The sequence below is a fragment of the Brachycentrus maculatus genome, unplaced genomic scaffold, assembly GCF_059751285.1.
Source record: "Brachycentrus maculatus isolate JH-2025_06_01 unplaced genomic scaffold, ASM5975128v1 h1tg000055l, whole genome shotgun sequence".
NCBI classification, from domain to species: Eukaryota; Metazoa; Arthropoda; class Insecta; order Trichoptera; family Brachycentridae; genus Brachycentrus; species Brachycentrus maculatus.
Genome location: NW_028280809.1, coordinates 1,948,011 through 1,971,660, shown reverse-complemented (window position 1 = coordinate 1,971,660; position 23,650 = coordinate 1,948,011). Strand labels below are relative to the sequence as shown.

Genomic DNA, 23,650 nt, shown 5'->3' with positions numbered 1-23,650 from the left:
ATCCCCCGCGAATAGTTATACCTACCCACCAGAGATACATTGCAACAGTATTAAATAAAATATCCTGGTCGCTGCATGTTGTGCGTAGCTTTTGGTTTTAGATAGTCAAATACTTCTAGTTGAAAACGTTAATAAGATAAAAAATATTAAATATAATAAATTAACAACTTTATTTTTTTATATCAATATTTTGATATCAATGTCTTTAAGAACAGTGTCCGTCGATGGTTGCTTCTCGTTGGAAGGGACAAGGTAGAAAATGAATTAATTAAAGTCCAGGTGTTATTATTTTACTGTAAAACCTTTATACTGTAAATTTTTATTGTATCTATTGTATGTAAAAAAAAAACAAATAAAAATAAAATAAAAAAATTAATTAACATGTAAGTATTTCGGCTCAAAACAGACCATGCCTAAAGAGCCGTAATACATATAGTAAAAAATGTATGTATCTATGAAATAAATAAAATAAATTTTAGTTTTACTTAGTTACTTACTATAGTTTCTTAAAATCTATTGTGACACGTGTTTTGATGCATCATTTTCAAATTTTAGTCTAAATTTTTCAAATCATGTCTAAATTTTAGAGTTGTGTCTTTGGGACGTTAAAGGATGAAGAGCTGAAAAGGAGCCGTTTCTTATCTTTACATATTTATTTATTATTTTTATACATTATTATTTTATACATTATTTATTATTTTATATTATTTTATACGTTATTTTTGGGAACATACACATAGAGGGGAGGCTTTAGCCATTGTCATATTTTTAATTAAGAGTTTATAATTATTTATATTTTATAAATTTCTATGGTTTCTAAATGTTGCAGATTATAACTTTTCATATTAATATATTTTTTAGGATTTCTACGTTACTGATGTTATATTTAAATAACAACTTTATACTTTTTACCACAATAATTTTATTTGCCACTGACTGGTCCAGTCTGATGATGCCAGTAACGACAAATCCTGTCACTGGTCAAATAAAATAAATGTGTAAAAAAAATATTTTTGCTAATTTATTATGTAAAATGCAGTTCCACTAAGAAATTTCAGTACAAAACTTCTTTTGCATTGAGATTGAGGTAGAAAAAACTATTTAAAAATAGAAAAATACCTTTCCCTGCTGTCGAAATAAGTGTAATTACCCTAATCTAATGTCGGGATTTTTATGTGGACCCAATTCTAAAAACAGGTTGACAATAGTCATTGTAAAAAGCCACTGACTATAAATATAATTATAATCTCTATTCGAATTTTTTGAGTTTTTAGACTACATTTAAAATAATTTGTCATATATTTAGAAAAAATCAATCGCTGATCCTTTCTTTTGGCGATAGTTGCAAAGGCGAGATCTGTTTCAAGGTCCACAAGCTGTATATTGCACAATATTCCAATAGAACCAGGTTCAAGGCTGCAGATTCAAACCTCAAATAAAATCTTATAATGGGTTATAAATATACATTAGGTTGTAACGTATTGACCTATAAAGAGAATATATTCTATCTGTAACTAGAAAACATCGTCTACGCGTCACATAACTCACGGTAAGAGAAAAAATCAATTATAAACGAGGCAGGCTCTAGCAAAATTTATTTAACACTTACAGCGAAAATGCCGATTACACGTCAAGAAGGTTTAATTAAATTCAATGAACAAATGTATAACTAAAAAAAAATACGAAAATATTATGACTCTAATGTATCGCTGGTTAAATGCCAAAGGGACACAACGCAAAAAATCAATTAAACTCTTTATTCCAAAAATGGTATCTAAATCATCAACATTTTCATATTCGAAAAAGACACCCATGATTCTAGCGTTATAAATGTCCATTTCATTTAGAATCCTGGGTGTCTTTTTCGAATATGAAAATGTTGACGATTTAGATACCATTTTTGGAATAAAAAGTTTTTGCGTTGTGGCCCTTTGACATTTAACCTACGATATTTGTGTCTTTTATGTTTCGCTTCGTTCATGTGCTATAAAAATTGAGTATAAAAAGTGTTCAAACAGATCATCCTAAATACAATGATGGAGCTAAAACTAAGTCATTTCTACTAATTTAACTTAAATCTTTCAAACATATGCCTACTTATGTATAACGAATCTGAAATAAAGATTTTCTGTACAATTCGTCAAACAAATGTATATATCTTCTTGTATATGTGTTCTTATTATCATTACACAAATTCGTTAAAATAATAAAAAAAATATAAAAAAAGAGTTCCAAAACTTTTTCACACTTTTACAAAGTACAAACTTTTTCAGATGGCCCAATGATTGTAAAAATAGATTGTTTAAATATGTAAAACAAAATTGTGTAAAAAAAAACATTATAAAAGACAGTGGGTACCCCTCGACGTGTTAAATATCCTCATATTAAAGGTACCTACGATAATAGAAAAAAAGGTTTTCCAAAAATACGTTTGATTTCAATTCAGCCTTGTTACTTAATGATTTAATCGAATATTATGTTATATTGTATGAAGATACAGTCTCTGAAATGGTGTACCTAATATAAACATCAATCGTCTGTGGCTGGACAGCCCTCCGTATGATAACTCGTATGCTTGTACGTCAAGTACATACATATTGTACGTATTGTACATAAATGCCCAGACTTCCATATTCTTCTTCATCTTTGATGAGATGTCAAAAAATAATATGAAAACAACTTCTGTAATTGGAGATAATCCAGATTTTGTGAACAAGTATTTGGACACACTCAAAATGTTGTTCATATGTGAGTATGAATTTTCAGTGAACCGTTGTAAAATAATATTATTCGCAGATCTACTGCATATAGTTGCAATGGTATGTATGCATCGTTCCAAGGTAAAGTACGTGCATTGTTTGAAAGCATAAAAATCAAATGCAGATCGTGTCGAACGCAATCGGAGGCCTAGCGAGTGGGAAATGCAGCACGCCCAATTACACGTGCATAATTACACGTGCCATTTGTATGCGTTATTGTTTTTATCTGATTTTTATATATGCACATACACAGATGGAAGATGACGATAGCTCACTGGGAAATTAATTTATACCTTATTACATGCATTACGCTTCTCCAGTTCTATGTAGTTAGTTATCTTTGTCGTCATTAACCGTGACCATGTCATTTTATTTATAATTTTTACTCTCTCTGTGAGTTTTTATGCATTTGAAATATGCAGTATGTTATAATATTCACAATAAGGTTGGCTACATCGTAGAATGCTACACATTCATGGACCGATATGGTCAGCAACGCAAATGAGCTCCAAAGAGCAAGAGTAGGAAGACAGTTGCTGACTGATATCAATGTCCGGAAAGTGTCCTATCTGGGGCATATGCTTAGAGGAGAGAAATACGAGCAATGGCACCTAATTATAAAAGTCAAAATAGAAGGTCAACGAGATGTGGGCGGAAGACAGATCTCCTGGCTCCGGAACATACGAGATCGGACGGAGATCAGAACCGTCGGGGCGCTGTTTAGAGATGTCCAAGACGAGGAAAATTACTCTCAATAATAGTCGACGTAAGGGGGATCTGACATGACACGTACAGAAGAAAAAGAATAAAAAGAAAGTGTCGGGTTGTGGTCCCGTGGTTAGTATCGCGGACTCTTTTAAGTCAGAGTTTCTCGGTTCTCTACCACAATTTGATACCTATTTATAATAATGAGCTGCCTAGGCTTATAGAAATAGTATGAAATTGAAGTATTTTTGTAAATAATAAAAACACAAATGCTTCCTTTTAAAAAAAAAAATTATAATAAGGATATAGCACTGGAGCACAGTGCTGCGTTTGCCAGCGAGCTGATCTTCATCCACTACATCTCTCCAAAAAAATTACTTTATTTTTTTTCTTTCGCTATTTCTTTTCTTTATTTTTTAATTTGTATTTTCTTTATTTATTATGGTAATTTTAATTTCATTTTATAAAAAGTGTTGAAAAACATATATGGCTGACTAAGTATTGCACCCACAACTTAGTCAAGCTGGAATAAAAATATATTATTATTATTATAGGTACTACTGTTTGCAGAAGAATAAATATCATTTTAGCTCGATATTTTTGTGCGTTGATGAGTTCGGATACATAAAATTTTTGCAAGATATCAAGTAAAAATATTTTTATTGAATTTCAAGATATTCGTACTAAATGTGAGTTTGTTAACACGTACAAAATAGTAACAAAGAAAAGACTATACTGAGGCATACAGAAACAAACTGAAGACAACGACATTGTCTTAATATTGTTTTTGTATAAAATTAATTTTGTTAGACCGCGTCATCAAATAGTCAAAATATCTACTTTTGCAATAATATGTATTTAACCAAACCGATCCAAAGAATGGTTACACGTAGATTAGTTACTAATAGTCCAACTAAATGTTAGTCTATTATGTTTCGAAAAATCGTTGATAAAAACAATAGACGGTAGAGAATAATATAAAACTCCTGCCTTGTTGTGTATATAACACACCAGTCTGATGATGTCGGCTACGACGAAATCCGGTTGCTGGTCAAATAAAATTCATGTGGAAAAAAATCACTTAGTTGCTATTTTATTATATAATGATATAAAAATTACATAAATTATAACTCAAAATTGGGATATAAATCCTTTTTTTTACTAACATTACATCTGACTGCGACCTGTTTAGAATTTGCAATATTAAATGAGTGAAAAGGTAGCAAAATTAATAGCACACAACACAGAGAGCATGAAAACAAACCAAGTCCTTTACTCTGTGGGTGCATTTCTGCGTGTAGCGTAGGACATCACAAGACGATTTCGGATCAATAATAAAATGTTTATATTTTATTATAATTATGTAATAACATATCGCTCACTCCTTTCAAGAACGTCATAAATCAAAAATCGTCAATTTTCAGTTGTGCATGTTTTCGGAATGCCCAGAAAATGTACTATATTCCAGCAAAAGCGGCATATTTTTAACTTAATATTTACCTGCTACAGGTCAGAAAGTGTTGTTTTTGCATTTTGAAGAAAAGGTATTGTTTAATAATTTTTTTAAATATACTAAATATTTTTCAAATGCAGAAAAAACCTTCGGGTTTTACCTAAAAAGATCTGTTGCACAGAAAAAAGTTCAATAAGTGGCTTGATATTTATTTTTAAAACATTGTGTTATTTTAAACTTTAAAAAAGTTCTCCTGAAAAATCAGGTTTTTTGATTTATGACGTTCTTGAAAGGAGTGAGCGATATGTGATAATGTAAGTACATTTGTTTTTCACTGAAAGGCTACGTGCTTGGAAATAAATGATATAAAGTTTATGCGGTCTGAAACTCGGACCCTTGGGAAAGATGAATGGTGCAAATTTATCACGATTTGCCAAATTACTATTGAGGGATTCAATAAAACACATTGTGCGTAGTTCGTACGAATTTAGTTGAAATGGCTCGTAATTCGGTGGAATTGTTCCAACTAACGAACGTTTAATTAAAACACAAAGGCCCCTTCAGGGGTAAGTCCTCTTTATTTATAACCCAACAGTTTCAGAAATTGCGTGAATCTCTATTATCTAAGTTATTCATTTATGCTAACCTGGGATGTATCATTAACCTAGTATTGTCTGCGAGGAGTGTCCGTTAACAACAAAATTTAGTCACGGAACGATTTCGGAATTCTTTAGACCGAGTAATCCTAGGACACAGTATCAACTTAATGGTTAATTATACATTACAGCCAGGTGACCAGTCCCGCATTCCAGATTGCTGGATCCAGAAGTGAGACATATTTTATAGGATAAAAATGGTGTATCGCTCACTCCTTTCAACAACGTCATATGCCAAAAATCGTCAATTATCAGTTGTGCATATTTTTGGAATGCCCAGAAAATGTAATATATCCCAGCAAAAGCGGCATATTTTTAACTTAATATTTACCCGCTACAGGGCAGAAAGTGTTGTTTTTGCATTTTGAAGAAAATGTATTGTTCAATTCTTTTTTTAAATTTACTAAATATATTTCAAATGGAGAAAAAACATTCAGGTTTACATAAAAAGATCCGTTGTACAGTAAAAAGTTCAATAAGTAGCTTGATATTTATTTTTAATACTATATTTTTAAACTTTAAAAACGTTTTCCTGAAAAATCAAGTTTTTTTATTTATGTTTTTTTCTTGAAAGGAGTGAGCGATGTGACATGTAAGGTTACAACAGCCACCTATGTTGGAATAGGGAATATCTGAGATCCAAATGGTAATACGTTCACATTACGAGGCGTGTTCACGATTTAAGATTTTCAGCGGAGCGGGAAGCGATTAAAAATTTCCGCGGGATTTACGGCTAATAGCCTCGCGCTCACGCCCTCCCGACTTCACGAGCAAACGCGTAAAATGTCCATGTCCATTACGCTATGAGATATTTCATACCACAATGAACAAGCCTATCGAGCCCCTTACTATCCGAACCCGACGTACAAAACATAGAAACATAATTTTTAATAGAGAAATCCATCATTTTAATACACGGGGACATAATAAAATACACGTGGAACCGATAAACAAAAGTTTGGAGTATTTTACTTTAACTTACAATATATTGCATATACTCTAACTAACCAGCTGCCTAATATATCGTAGTCATACAGGAGAAAGTGACCGAGTGCATTTTTTGCAAAAACGTGATCATCGAGAATTTGTTATCTTACTAGCTTAATATTGCCATGAAAAAATCCCAAAGGATTTTTAACCTAAAAGTATAGTACATTCATTTGTTAAAAATGATTAACTGCATTGATGTTTATTTTCTTGCCAAGCAAAAGTGACTTAAATGACCCTCTTGAACATTTTGCGTTTTGGTAGTTGGTCACTTTCTCATGTACGACTACGATATATAAAATAGAACCTATTCAGGGATCCAAAATTGATGAACTGAAAAAATACTTTACGGAAAGATATTTTTGTCGGTGATAAGTTATATTTTCTCATTTTTTTCCTTTAAACATGCTTCTTACTTTAGTTTTTTTTATACGCCTATTTCTTGAACCATTTATTGCTTTATATTTTAAATTTTAGACTGTGTTTTCTTATTTGTTACTTTCTTATCTTCAGTCTTGTTAACCTTAATCCCATGTCCCAGAATGAGTAATAGAAATTACTCATCGAGAATATATGAGACTTATTTATGTAATATGTTTACATAAACAAATAAGAATATTAAAAAAACTAACCATATACGGTAAATCGCAACTTAATTTTCTAAATTAAAGAGATTCAAGATTTAGAACGTACATTTGTTTTTATTTTTTATTTATTTATATGGACATGAATAAATTAATATGTAAGCATCAAAGGTCTTCTAATAAATAAATATCAATAAACTTTTGCAGAAGATTAAAAGGTCTCTTTAATTATTTTCGAACCATAAGAACCGCAGAGCTTGAATTGGAATAGAGTGCATTCGCTTTAAATTAATTGGGAACGTCGATTGAGGCAAAAACTATTATTAATGGTACTTTATAAAAGCATTACTTCATAAATCATTATTTTCACGCTTGAAAACATAATCAGGAATAGTAAATCTACCCTCCTTATTTAGATAAATGCAATATTTTCTTATTTATTGATTCAGCATTAACTTTGTGGAATGACATGATTATTTTAATTAAATTAAACGCTTGAATAATCCACTGAATTGAGTTTTATTTTTATTTACGACTAGTTTCGAAAACGACAATTGTTTTCATCTTCTGGTACAAATTAAAACAAGTTTTAATTTGTACCAGAAGGTGAAAACAATTGTCGTTTTCGAAACTAGTCGTAAATAAAAATAAAACTCAATTCGGTAGATTATTCAAGTATTTAATTTAATTAAAACAATATTTTCTTACCTAGTTGATATTACGTGCGATTTTATTGGAAAATAAGATTCGTTTTCTCTTTTTTTCGCAACACTTAAAATCATTATCATCAATTTTTATTACATATACTAGGCAATCGTTAAAATACACATGTATGAAGTAATCCAATGCGATGTTTATAGATGCAACATAAATTAGGAAGTGTATGTTTTAAAACACTGCCTACGCATATTATGTAAGTACAAATGTCCAATAAAAAGATGATGTCATCGTATTTTTGCGCGACAGCAAATTGAATGAAGCCAGCATTTTTGCAGAAAATCTTCGTATTTGTATGAAATTTGGAAGCGTGTAGAATTGAAGCGTCAACATTGCAAAAATAAGTCAAAAGACTTCGGTTCCAGTGCTCAAATGAATAAAGCCCGATTTTTAATAGAATATGAATTATTATGTTACCCTGGTATTTATACTGAGTATAAAACAGACTACTTTGTCTTCGTGTAATTTACAGCCAAAACTTATTCATTCTTCAAACCCTTATTCGCACCCCGATGGTGCATAGGACACTGAATCATATAAACGTAATGTTATCTTGATAGTTAACATAGGAAGGACACATTTCCAGGGTAATATTGAATAAAGATTAGAGTGAAAAAATCACTTATATTTATTTGACCCTCTCCCCCCCTAAACCTTCATTCGCGATTAAAATAATAGACTCCTTGGTCATAAATATTTATGTAAGAGAACTCATATATCTTTGCAAGCCATTCAAAAACCCTATATATATAAAAATATGGAAATAAGCATATACAATAGAATGCAGTTTAAAAAATACTTCATCTCTCTAATGAGCATCATAACCGTAACACATCTAATAAATATTGCATGAGCGATGCAATTAAAAACAAGGAAACAGTTCCGAAGAGTGAAGATGCGTTATTTTAACAAGAATCGTGAAAAAAGACCCTCCTGCGTAACAATACATTTTTTTTCATGATAAAAGTACCTTCTTTTAACAGTTACATAAATAACTGATACAGTATGAAGAACTTTGAATTTAAAAATTATAGATTTTTAATAAAAGTACATAAACAAAATCCAATTCTGTAAATACATCATTTGTAAGAAGTATGGTAAAGCGAAAATAGTGTAAAAATTAGTGTATTTTGTTTCTTTAATAAAATTATATAAAATCCTATATAGAAAATAACTATATGGCTGTTATTTATTACATAAATACTTTTATAGTATCATACAATGTATGTATGTGTATGTGTGATACTAAGGTAAGTATGACATACATGTTTTGCCTGAATTAACTATTTGGGACGAAAAAATGAAAAACGCTTTTCTTTAAAAAATGCCCCTTTTCCGACAAAAAAGCACCGTCATTTTTAAGGTTTTTAGTAATTTATTCTTTAACTTTGGCACTTTGATTGCGCTAAACCATCAAATTAAAAGATACATACATAATTAATGTTATATTACAGACGTGAAAGTTAATTCGTGCAATAATCCTTTGTATAATCAAGGAATTTCAAAAAAATAACAAAATAAATGCTAAAAGTTACAAACGGATCTCTGCTCGCTGCTTAGTCCGTTTTTCGTAATCCTTTCGCGGGATCTGATTTATTTTTATTCACAAAATAGGAAAGCTTTCCAAGTGACAGAACAAACCATTTTTCACTGCTACCTACACTTCCATCTCTTTGAAAAACCTAAGGGCGTAATAAAAAAGGCGGCTGAAGAGGGTTTTGGCGTTCACCTATGCCCTGCAGTCCTATAGACGTACTTTTCTACCATTAAAGTTTATGTTTATTGAAAAATAAAACTACATTCAAACGTAAATTTATGATCTATTCGATACTAATATAACATTATTATATTTTAAATATTCAATTCAAACACTGATTTTGAGGGTCTTCTAAGTAGTGTATTTTATTTTATAAAAACATAAAAATGAAAAATAAAATTTATGTCAATTGTTTCGCCTGGTTAGGGCCTTATCAAACTACTGTAAACTGCAAACAATCAGTTGTTAGGTAATGCCCTAAGAGCGCTTGTGCACTACATGGAATTTTACCGTCCGGCAGTTTAGCGTAATCGAATTTACGCCCACCGTGATCACGCACCGATCGAGCGCACCGATCCGAAGAAAGAAGGACAAAAACACAAGCCAATCCAAGCCAATCATCCGATTTATCATGCTAACTGAAGTGCCGGACAGTAAAATTCCATGTAGTGCACAAACGCCCTAACAAGGCGAAACAATAGTCACGAATTTTTACTTTTTTTTTCAATAAAATACACTACTTAGTAGACCATAAAAATCGGTGTTTAATTTTAATATTTAAAATACAAATTAAATACCAAATTAATAAATATAAAAAAGTATATTATATTGTTTGAAATTACAACAGGCGATAAATACGTGTTTTATAATTCGGTATCAGTTTTCTTATTAAATAAAATATCATCATAGACACAAAATAAAATTCGTATTTTTTTTATATTCATGTATGAAAAATGCTTCAAAATAGAGATATTTTAGTTCTTATACCTATTAACATTGCGAAAATATGGTACAAAATTTATTCTAGTATCCATATTTGTCAGACGGGGTAAAAAAATACAGTATATTTAGTTAGAAGTATCGTCTTGAAATATATGTACTTTATTGCATGATAACTTACACAAAGCACATTAACCTTGTCACAAGGGTTGGATAATGGCTAAGTTACCGCCTTTTATACGGATATGGAGATCTTCATGTAGAAGGAAATCTTGAAAACAAGACATAACATTAAGATAGGGTGAAGTGTATGGTAACTAGCAGCATAATTAATGCCCGATTGCTTAAAATCTGGTTTAAGGTTAATTTTCAATAACGAAAGAGACTAGCCAGTCACCAAACGTATATTCCATCTCAGCATAGATGAAGAAGAATGTGGAAGTCTGGGCATTTACGGAGCTTACGACCGTCATAGGCCGGTTTAAGTGATCACTTTAAACACGCGTAACATTCACCAATTGTACCCGTGATTGACAACCACACTACTCAAATTCTTCTAGGAAGTTCTATTATATTATATATGATCCAATTTCGAAACATTGTACGTGAATCACTAAAATTTTTGAAAAATAACTTCTATAACTAGAGATAATCCAGATTTGTGAACAAGTAAATGGACACACTCAAAATATTGTTAAAAAAAGTATATTCCCAATTTCAAGCCTTGCACGTCGTAATCAAGTCAAAAATTGCAGCACTTTTCTATTTTTTCTTAACTCTCCATATATCGTCCATCTGACATTTGTTGGATCAAATATATTTTTTCTGTGTAACATATCGGCCAGGAATACTCAAATAAATGTTCACAAAATAATTAAAGTTAAAACGTTTTTTTTTACGAAATATTTTTCATAAGCTGAAGTACCTTAAAACGACGAATAGTAAACAGATATATCTTATACAATTATTAACATATGATCTTTAAACAAAACGAATCATTTTCAGCTGAGATATATTGAAAGTTAGTTTAATATATTGAAACGTTGATATATTGAAAGAATAAGTGTTCTTCGGTTTTTGCACGTGGGGTTAATTTACTAGAGAAAATTATAATTTTATATGGATGAAAACAGGTACAGTGGGTGAAGATCCGATTGCTTTTAATTTTTTAATGGATTTCCTTTAACTAACCGAAATTTAAACACGTAATAGATTTGTAGAAAGCCGACAATAAATATTAGTAGCAGAGGTAAAACCGTTGATATTTCATACTTTTTCTTTGCAAACGTGGCCTTTTCCACATTCACGAATCTTCTATCTTGCCATACATACACACCGATTGCTCCGACTCCTGGCTTGTTCACTTTCAAATATTCCTTTTTTCACATGCCCAAAAGATTCAAACACACCTTTCTTTTTACTATCGATAATGCCATCCGAAATTCACCCTTCCAAGATCTATAATTCATCGTTTTAGGTTACCCCATATTTATCCGAGACATACCATATAACATTCAATTTAAAATATGAATTTGAAAAAGGGGATTCTTTTTACCATTTACTGATTCAATTTTTCATATTTTCAGGGAATCATTTATGTCATAAACCTAGAAGACAAATGATCGTAATACGTATTATCTATGTTTATTACCTTAGTGTAGTAAGTGGCCATCTCCCTGATATATGGCTCATTGGCACGGAATCACAATAGATCTTGTCAAATTGGACCTTGGACTATTTTGGATAGTTAAGTACCATATATATTATCTCGGTGGACATATTGTAAGGAATGATCCAGCTGATATTTTTGGTGTACATCAATAGCAAATAGTAAGCCCGACGGAAAAATAACCAATGTTTATAATAACATAACGATATATCGCTCACTCCTTTCAACAACGTCATATATCAAAAAACTTGGTTTTTCAGGATTTCGTTTTTAAAGTTTAAAAATATATAAAAATGTATTAAAAATAAATATCAAGCCACTTATTGAACTTTTTACTGTACAACAGATCTTTTAAGGTAAAACCTGAATGTTTTTTCTCCAATTGAAAAATATTTAGTATATTTAAAAAAATAAATAAACAATACCTTTTCTTCAAAATGCAAAAACAACACTTTCTGCCCTGTAGCGGGTAAATGTTAAGTTAAAAATATGCCGCTTTTGCTAGGATATAGTACATTTTCTAAGCATTCCGAAAACATGCACAAACTGAAAATTTTCGATTTTTTTATATATGACGTTGTTAAAGGAGTGAGCGATATGTATATTAGATTTATTCCATGTTAATATTTTACCTAATAAAACTTTTTTTAAACAATTAATTTGATATGTTAGTCCCAGCTGTTTCGACTCGTGAGGGCTGCTGTATCGCTTGAGTTAATACATAGATATTTTTTGTGCAAAAATATACTACATATTACTTGACTTTGTAGCCGTCCAAAAATTAATTTCAAAGCGATATCACTTTTTCTTCTTATTATAATATTAAAGCATAATACCCATACAATTTTACAAAGTTTTTAATATAAGGGGTCAATGTGTTTATGAAAATCTACACGTTGTATAAGCACTAATTGTAATACATATTAAAATAATACATTTAATGTGTAAAGCAACTGTCGAAACTACGGGTGTAATTTTATGGATAATTTATGTAGCACCGTTTTACGATATTTTAAAGTTTTTTAAACAATTACTGCGTTATTAAACTAACTAACCATAACGCAAGTATCCCCGCAGGGGTAAGCAGAGAGAATATAATTACATGCCAATCTGTCTTTGGAAACATTATTCGCCTCTTCCACGTTCATGCATATCCTCAAACTTACCTGCCGATTGTTCCGACTCCTGACCTAGCCACTTTCGAGTATTTTAAATACTTGATGATGCCAATTTTTCCTCGGTCTTCCTCTGCTCCTATTTCCACCTACATCCGCCTCATAAAGTTGGTTTAGTGTTCTTTCCTCATTCATTCGTTCACGTGCCCAAAGTATCCTCAACACACCTTTCTTAATTTTTGTTCATCTCATTCATTTTTTATTTCAACATTCAAACATCTACGAGTATCATACATCGTTTTGCATCACATTCGTCCGCTAGACTAGCCTTGTTGCATATTAATCATTCCAGCTCATTAAAATTCGCGGAATCATAATTGTAATACTAAATTCATATTTTTAATAACTATCTTTAAGTTATTTATTTATTTAAACTTTATGTACAGAAAATAATTAAGAACATTGCGGGCTTTTTGCTAAAAAGCAATATCTTCCAACCAACCGAAAACAGACTAGTGATATTGATCAAAACGTTTGATACTATATATAGCTGTTTGCAATGAGAGGGTAGATAGTACTTGAACATTTAAAAAAACATAAATAACAAATTGACATTTAAAAAAACATTAATTAAAAAATATGATAATAAGGAAGGTAAAGGAAAAAGGGAGTTTAGGAAAGGAAGTAGAGGGAAAATCTAAGGGAAGAAGTTTGATGGACAGTTAGGATTCTAATGATAAATAGTAATGTCTCAGACGTTTCTTTAAAGTTATTAGAGAACGTGCATTTTTTACGCGGAGAGGTAATTCATTCCATAGTCTGGCCGCTTGGACAAAGATGGAATTACTGAAGAACACTGTGTTATGGCGAGGAATGGAAAGTGATCTTTCTTGGGAAGAACACCATGAGTGATAAACCATGATCTGAGAGGTATATAAATAATATACGCGAAGTTATTATACGCGATAGTGGGTGAATAATATTGCTTTATTTTCACACCGTTTATTGATTTATTTCGCATTTAAACTAATCCTTATCCAACGAGTATTGTATGACGCCTTTAGAAAATGTTGCACAAATGTCGGTTGCAAAATAGGATGTAACGTGTGATCAATATAATGTAGTTAACACCAAATGACATATAAATAAAAATATTTCATACATCATTTGGCCATAATTAAGCATAAATATTTAAATACGAAGTTTTCATATATCTGGCCTTCTTGACTTGTAGGTGGTAGGTAGGTAAAAATAAAACATTCGAAAAAAAACGAGGCCACCTACCTGAAACCACCAAAACCCTTGTAGAAAGCAAACAAAAAATGCATCAAACGAGAAAGAATGTGACGTTTTGTATTAAAAAATAAAATTATTATGTTTTGATTGTAGTTTGTGGTGGGGAGAAGGAAATTCGCTTAGTTTGTTACAACGAATATACAATGTATGTATAATACATAAATGTTTGCATTATTTACAGGATATACAATTTAAGGTCGTTTATTTTTATTTATTATTTACAAAAACGTTATTTTTCCCCGCGCGTTATGCGGGACACAGGTGTTTTATTTTGATAGTAAAAAGTGGAGTATTTTTTTTGGAATCAGAATAAAACTACGTTTGTTTGGATACCAATGAACATTTATAAAACTCACCTTTGAAAAGTGTAGAATTCTGGTTTTCAAATAAAAATAAGGGCGATTATCCAACAAAGCTTTTACCGTTTTTCTGTTAAAATTATTATTATATCGGTACACTAACCGTCAATTTAAAACACCAACATGGTTATTTTATAGATTTATGATAAATACAAAGATGTTTTCTGTGAGGAATGTCGGATTTAATATTTTATTACCTAAAAACACCCGCGACGCTCCATCACAATCGACAACAACGACCGAACGCGCTAATGCCACTCGGCTTGACTCGGCAAGGATCGGCAGCGTTCCGTAATAAGGAAACGTCAAATAGTTTACTAAAATTGGCACTAGATGGCTACATATCACCCTTATTTTTCTAGACTGGCAAACTTTATTTTTATTACATGGGTAAGAACTTACATTTTAACCTATGCGGATAAAATGTTACCTCAAAATTATGCACGATTATAAAAAGGCAAAACCAATATATTGTAACTTCGTGAACAGCCTGTACATTTGTTTATTCATTTTTACTCATTTATTTTGCTAGAATTATAGCGAAGTCCATAGACCATTCCTATGGTTTTTTTTTATTTCAAACGGACATTTTTTGACAGCTGTTCGAGTTGTTCATGTCTTGACAAGTCGGAAAACTATGTATTTTATATCGTTGAGTTAAGTATTTTAAATTTATGAACCTTTATTATTCCTGATCTCGCTATCGATATGCATTATGTAACCCGTTCAAGCATAATTATATTTTTCCACGAAAGTGTTTACTCTGATCTGTGATAGGGAAAGCAATTGTGATAATGGAAGAAGACACTGACTCACTCTTGAGACGTGCCAGGGAATTAGTAAATGAAGAGTTCAGGTTAGAATTAAAAATCCAGCATGTTTTTTTAAGTTTAAATGTATAAACGGTTTGATTTTGTTGATGCAGAATGGCAAACGTATCCCAAACTCATATTTTTTCACTCAAACAATGTTAAACTACAATTGACTAAACTCTTAACAGAAAATCATACAATCGTCTTACTTATTGTATTATTTTTACCGCAGCGCCTAATACAATATCTTATCCACTATTATTGCCAAATAATATAAATTAAAATTTCTTCCGAAATATATTTTTAATACATAATCTTTTTTCCAGACGAAGTTCAAATAATGAAAACGCTTCTCCAAATTCCCAACCAACTGCAACTAAAATAAATGTAAGTTCGAAACTAAATCCCAAAATAAAAATCACATTAACTGCATAAATAAGCCAAATTGGTTTTGCATTACTTATGAGGTATTTTTCTACTTTTTTACCACACTTATAGTTTTGGGCAAACACCATTTCTTATGCTGGAGCAAGTACAAAGAAGTTTCTAAGATATTTTTGCATGTGAGGCTGCAATCAATACTCCGCATAATTTGCATACCTTTGTTCCTAAAAATTACCTATAATTAGTTTGCGAATATTGTTTTATGTTCCGATATGCAGGACCTTCTGATGGTTATGCCTATTAAAAGTGCAACCTTTATGTTGAACAAAGTAACTCCTTGGACAAAAGCCACTATTTGAAAAAAAAAAAAAAGTCATTATACCTTCTCTTTTGATTAAAAAATATTTGACGTATATTATGTGTACGAAATGAATTTGATTGTTAGGAATTTAAATTTTATTTATCTAAACAAATTTAATAATCTTTTCAAAATGCAATATGTTCATAAAAATAATTATTGATTAAATAATTTGTATCATAACTTGAGAAGAAATATCTGTCATTTATATCCGAAAGAAGATTTAAGTCTGGGCATCCTAGGGCTTACAACCTGGCATTTGGCTAGCTAAAGTGATCACTTTATGCACTTGTGTAACATTCACCATTCTGCCCATTATTGAAGATCCATATTGCATTTTTATACTCATAAGAACGCATGCTGCTGTCTTTTTAGTAACTGTATCTAAAGATTATAAAAACAAATTTTAATTTGTTTCTTGCTATTTTCTAGGATCCGAAGACTAAAACATATGAGTCAGTAAAAGAGGCTAGAAAAAGACTGAGACAAGAATGGGAGGCATTGAAGAATTGCACATTGACTCCGGATGTCAGTATACAGGAAGCTGTCCAAGAAACACGTCAAAAGGAAACAGAGAAAGAAGTTTTATACGGAGTCGTTGCTTATGTTGAAATAGGTAGTAATGAACGCCATGTCGCTGGGTTGAAGAACATATTGACTTCTCTCGGTGCATCTGTCAAAGATACGTTTACAAAAGAAGTAACACATGTTGTGTACAAGAATGGTTCGATCGAAACTTATAAACGGGCTAAACTTCTCAATTCTCATTTAGTTTCTGTTCTCTGGGTAGAAGCCTGCAGAAACTCGCAAGCTAAAGTTTGTGAAAGGCTGTTTCCCGTTTATGATATTAATGATTATTCCAACTCTCCCAGAGTTTTTCGGCGATTCATGGTAAGTTTTCTCTCAACTATATTAAAATTCTAGATTATTCCATCTATTAGTCGAATATATTTGATGGCATACAAATAATGTGCATAAGTAAAAGTATTTGGGGTGATAGATAATACTGCCATATGAAAAAGAAATGGAGGAGAATAATAGGCAGTAAAAGGAGAATAGCAGTAATTGTTTGCATACCTATACTCATAAAAGTTTTTGTAAATTACGAGTCCCTCGGGAATTTTATATTCTCACACTATCACATTATCAGTAAATATTATTAGTCGCTTTGATGTGTTAAATATGTATTTTTTCAATTCTAAAAAAAACTGTTACTTTTAGCTTAAATAAAAATAACTTGCTTTGTCAATGAATCTTTTCTTCATTGAAACCAAAAATCTTTTTATTTTAAGAAAATTATATAATAGTAATATTTCAATATGTATTTTTTACTTTTTTTATTTATTTCTGTTTGTTCTTTATCTCAAATGCATACAAGTGGGTTAAATCCAAAAATGCATTTTTTTAATGAAGAACTTGTCAAAACTTCGCATAATAAATATAAGGTATGTATCTTTATTTATATTCTTAATGTTGTATTGCAGGAGTATCAGTCAAAGCATTTTCAATATGATGCGAGTATTGGTGAAATCGTCCGTAAACCCATTCAACATAAACCGCAATCTCTTATTCGAAATCTTCAAAATCTCAATATCGGCCAAGCTTACAAGACTAATGCTTCGTCAGCTGTACCACAGATTGAAAAATCACCCAACAAAAGATCAGCAAATGTATCATCATCAAGCAACGAATCTATGGCCCTCCACATCAGCACTGATGAATCTTTAGATGTTTCCCATGAAAACATTTCTCCAAATAAATCAACCGATTTACCCTTAATTCAACAAAAAATTATTCCTGAAACTGAGTATTCAAGTACCGGCACAAACTATATTGACTGTGATATTAATTTACAACTCCACAGCACAAAAAATGTTGTTGAAAATATAAATCCGGTCGTTGAGGAATCTTTACAACCCGATAAAGATGTATCGCCATCTAAAAGACGATTATTTGCCACTCGTCCTTTGCAACATTCATTTGTGAATTTTTCTCAAGACGATGACATCCCTAATCGTATTGCTATCCCAAACCCATATCGTCAATCGAATAATAAAAGCAATGCATCTAAAAACTGCCTGACATCTAATAAGACAGAAGTTTCTCTCAAAACTGCAAAGAAAACGCCGACAAAGAAACGAAACGTGACAAACAACAAGAGTTCGAATGAACCAAAAATTTCAATGTACAGCGGTATTAAAATGTTTACCAATGTATTCAAGAAAACCCATAACGCTTTCCGACCTCCTAGCAAATATGTTTATTCGGAACACAAGAAATGTCCATCCTTGGTAAGAAATTTCATAATTAAATTACTCTTTTTTATCCATAAACCTTTTGAACGAGAATGAAACATTGTTTTTTTTTCTAAACATTTTTACTACCAAATGCAATACATATTTATTTTTTTGTATAAAGGGGCATCAAAACATAGTATGTTATTTAAAAAATATATCATATACCATAAACTGTTTACATATGATTTTTTTATTGTTTTTAAAAACCATTTTTATTTCTAATGTTCTCTAATGTGTAAATATCAATAATTGGCCATAATCAATTTTTATAGATTTTTTTGTATCCGGTTTTATAATTATATTATGTATTCTCTTGCTGATACTGTTTTTGACTATTTCGGTCAACTGTATACTGTTGATAATATTTTTTTACTATACCAAACATATATTATTTGTAGAAATTTTTTATAGAAGTTTCAAGATTTTTCTTAAATACATTACGAATATAACTATTATCTGGCTGAAATCAACTGATATTTCAAATCATAAACAATTTTGTAGATCGTTCTTGCTTAAACATAAGTGCTAGTATTTTATGACCTTTAATTTTTAACCCAAACTAGCAATTCATTTTACCTCATAAGTAATGTAATTATTGTCTTCTAATCGTTGTTTAGGTCAGCACATCCCTACACACGTTTGAAAACCAATCTCTTAAGCAGATGGTCAGCAAGTTTGGAGGATTCCACCTCAAGGCACGCGTAGACGCATCCACAACACATGTTGTCTGCGGAGAGGTCAGGAGAACTGTAAACCTCCTGAAGGCTGTAGCGCGCGGATGCTGGCTTCTAAGCAGAAGTTGGTTAGAAGACTCGGCAACTGCTGGAAAATGGCTGGCGGAAGAAAATTATGAACTTGTGGAATTTTCTAAAGTTGTGCGGGTGAGATGTTCACTAAAATTATTTTTTAATCTGTAAATACTAGAATATTTAAGTGCTTCAGTAGTTGCTCAGTAGATATCAGTTATAATGGCCCTTTTGTGTGCTTGCGAGTACATGTTTTACTCTGGACAAGTCAGTCGTGATCAGAAAGGAGATCAAAATTGTAGGATACATATAGAAGCAAACATTGTTCCTAATTCTGATATGGCCATTACCTTTTGTAATTTATTTTACCATATTTTTAGTAGATTAAAAACATTATAAAATGAATCAAGTCCATTAATTGATTTGTCAGTGGAAATTCACTTTGTGGTAGTACCTATCCATCTTTAATTTAAATTTCTAATATGTACCACTTTTTCTTCAAATCTATCGTGACATGTGTTTCAATGCATTCCACATATTTTTTTACTTAGCAAATAGTTTTTTTTAAATGTTGCGAAATACATTGAAATACATGTCAAAATAGATCTTAAGAAATATTGGTATTTACCGAGTGAAATTGAAATTAAGAATGAATTTTGTCCTTCTTCTTTTACTTTACTTAATTACACATTGCTAGTCCCTTTTATCTATTAGTTTTGCATGAATGGATAGATGCTGCAATGCAGTTCACCTCAAAATATCAGCAAGAGTTGTAATGTTCATAACATGTGGCATTATTAGACAATAATTAGGAACATTCCCATATTTGCTTCCAACATCTTCATATTTGTACAATCAGTTTTGATCAATCGTCATGAATTTATTTCCAGAGAAGTCGCATTCAGAAGCAGTGTTTTGGGAAACATTACACTTTGAATATATTCGACGAATGTGGCCTCATTTACATTGGACTCCGCTGTGCCCCTCCGTGTAGTGACCTCAAGGAATTGATCACTTTGTGTGGAGGAAAAGTAACTCTTAATCTTTCCCAAGCCAGAGTTGTTGTAGGCGAAAAAGTTGACTCTTGTTCGCATTGTGTAACAGAAAAATGGATATTAGACAGTATCACATTTGGAAGATTTAAAACACTATCCAAGTATTATATTGATGACTAGTACATTTAGTTGACTTGATACAAAAGTATCATAACTTTTTTACTAATCTTTTACACAGGTAACTTCATAATCTGACTGTTCCTTTTTGAACTGGACTAACTTATTTTTAGATTTATTAGTATCCGTTTCCATAGCATCTGCCTGGAAAGAATCTATATATTTTTGATACTTATTATTTTTTTAGTCTTTATTTTATATTACTATTTCACCACATTAAATACGATCAACTGTGTTCATTCATTGTGATTCTAAATGTATTTTTAAATTATATACATTTATAATAATTTTGCCAAATTTAGATTACATTTTGTTTTTTAATTTATATTTGAAATGAATATTTAAACAAAATTGAACCAACTCTTGGAAATCTGTTTAATTTACATTGGTCATTGGTATAGGTTTTTTCCCTTTAAAACTGATGTAATTAAATAACAATATTTATGTGGAGGTTAGTTCATCCATTTTTAATTTTATGGGATTTCATAACTAATTAAACGATTTTGTATTATTTCTTTGCTTAGCATGTGACTTATCGAGTGTCAGATAACTAGACCTGTTGGACAATAGGTCTACATACTGGACAATAGGTCTACATACTGTATTTAAAAGCACATACTTTAATTGTAAAAATATTTTACAATATAATTTTACTATTTGATGCTTTATTAGTGTCAGTTATACAAAAAAATATGTGGCACTTTACTTACTCATGAACTAAGACAAATGTCACTAGCACAAAAAAATACCGTTGGAATAGTATAAATCTGCATAAATAGTGTTTTTATTATCATTTTTGACCAAAAACAAGTATGTTGTTGCATTTTTATAAAAAATGAGTGGTGAATTGAACAGTTAATTATTTATTTATTTTTGACTGAAAAATGGACTCGAAAACTTTGCAATATTAGGTTATTGATTATTATTTTTATTTTAATTATATGCACTACAGAATTATGAAAAGGTTTATTTTTTACCAACTCTGGATTTCCCGCATACATCTGCTTAGGATTGTAATATGTTTTTGTTTTTAATCACAATTTTTCTGCTATGCAATTGATAAACCACAATAAGAGCAAAAAACCTTCAAAAATATAGCAAAGCACAAATAAAATATAGAAACCAGCATATGGCAATCCGACTGACAATACTTTTTAGGTTTTTGCATTCTGTTATTATAACGCTATAAAGAGGAAAATTGATTTTGAGAAGAAACTTGACTATGTACATATATGTATTATACTTATAAAGCATATTTATTTTGCCTCACAAAACAGATGTTTTATGCATTTTAGTTATTAAATATCAGTAAGGGTTAAGTAAGTCAATTTTCTAAAAGAGGTTAAACTAATATGTATGTATATAGAAATCTTAAAATCAGAGTCATTTACTGTATACATTCATGCATTTTGAGGATTTTTTGTTTAATATTCATATAGGAATTTTTCTACATATGTATCACATTATTTTTTTCAAGTCTACCAATCCTTCATACATGAAATACAGTTTAGGAAATTTATTTTATAGGTGGATATAATTTCGGATGAAATTGTAAATATATATATATATATATATATATTTTTTAATGTTTTATTTTTTACTTACCATAGTGTTGTATCATTGTTTGTAGAATGTAGTCACTGGTTTGACTTTTTGGTAAAGGACTAAAACATTAATTACAACGCTCATAATAATATACTACAAATATGATTGTATTTATTTTTATATTTGACCTTACAAAATAAAAGTGATTTACAAAAATATTTATTTCCAATACCAGCCATCTCCATATGCAACCAATTTTCTTGGTATTTTAATCTCGATCGAAGTAAAGATTATGTATAACAATAACATGTTTTTTGTATCAATTTATTGAGTGATTAAATGGATTTTTTTTTTATGTTTTTCTAGAGACAAATCTTACGAAAGTCTGTTTTTTTGGAAGTATGATTCCGTGGACTTCCAAAAGAATGATGAAAATATTTTAATGCATCAAACAAATATATGAAAAAATAATATATAACACATCACTCACTCCTTTCAACAATGTCATAAATCAAAAAACTTGATTTTTCAGGAGATCGTTTTTAAAGTTTAAGAATATAATGAATGTATTAAAAATAAATATCAAGGCACTTATTTAACTTTTTACTTCGCAACAGATCTTTTTAGGTGAAACCTAGGTCTAAAGACAAATCCAATGAAAATAGTTCAATCCATCAAACAAATATATGAAAAAATAATAGATAACATATGGTCAAATGCGTAGTGAATGCAAGGTTGATATAAAGGTTATCAATAAATAGTTGCTTTAACCATGTGAAGCAAGTCAATAATTAAGAAACATAATATGGGATAACCGGAAACACGTTACGAGACCGCTTAAGAAACACCAATATCCATAACATGTGTAAGACAGAAGATGTCAGGGACGACAACAAAGGCGATACTGGAATGAGCATGTGAACAAAATGTCAGAAGACAGACTTCCACGTATTGCCCTTCTAGGAAACCCTGAACAACGTAGACCCCCAGTCAGGGGGGTGAGATAGCTGGCAGTCAACATCTCAAGAGCCACAGGCGGCGGCACAGACAGATCCTGAGGATCTATAAAATGAAGAAGTAGATTGTGGGATCTGGAGGTAGAGGAAGGCCTTGGTCAGCCATGACCAAATTCCTAGAAAGTGAACATGTCAAAACTCAAAACGGTCTCAAGACCCCACACTTGCAGTGTGGGGTCTTGAGGAAGGGAAACGTGTTTTCAAAGAGCTATACAGAAATGTCAACCCCTATTTTCTACCAGTAAATGAAATATATCAGGGCTGTCCAACGCATGACCTTATATTTGTGCCACCTGAGATATGTTTTTCATCTACCGAAAATAAGAAAATCTTCCTTTTAAAAAATTTATATTGTTGAACATGATTTAATTTTTATGGCATCTCAAATAAATTAGTAAAATATTTATTCTGGTAAATTAATTACAACATAACAATAATATCCCTATTTTCCTTTAAAAACTTGGTTATAGTATTGGTTTCTGCGACCCTCCACTCTAGGTATTTTGGATTTGCTTGGGATCGTATGTTGTTTGGACAGCCCTGA

The 23,650-nt window shown here is 30.8% G+C and overlaps 2 protein-coding genes across 4 annotated transcripts in view; one reads left to right on the top strand and one right to left on the bottom strand.

Annotated features, from left to right (window-relative positions):
• Window positions 1–15,019, bottom strand: part of LOC148311880 (hexosaminidase D-like) — a 122,813-nt gene extending 107,794 nt beyond the window's left edge. For all 3 annotated transcript variants that reach the window (XM_088278104.1, XM_088278105.1, XM_088278106.1), the window contains exon 1: window positions 14,774–15,019. The gene's annotated coding sequence lies outside the window, so the exon portion shown is untranslated. The remainder of the gene's footprint in view (window positions 1–14,773) is intronic.
• A 336-nt stretch (window positions 15,020–15,355) lies between these two features.
• On the top strand, window positions 15,356–22,307 carry MCPH1 (Microcephalin). Its single transcript, XM_088278280.1, has 6 exons — window positions 15,356–15,632; window positions 15,915–15,975; window positions 16,763–17,221; window positions 17,815–18,621; window positions 19,245–19,508; window positions 20,264–22,307. Exons 1-6 carry the CDS (start codon window positions 15,571–15,573, stop codon window positions 20,546–20,548), a joined length of 1,938 nt encoding a protein of 645 aa, XP_088134406.1. The 5' UTR covers window positions 15,356–15,570; the 3' UTR covers window positions 20,549–22,307.
• Window positions 22,308–23,650: the final 1,343 nt, after the last annotated feature.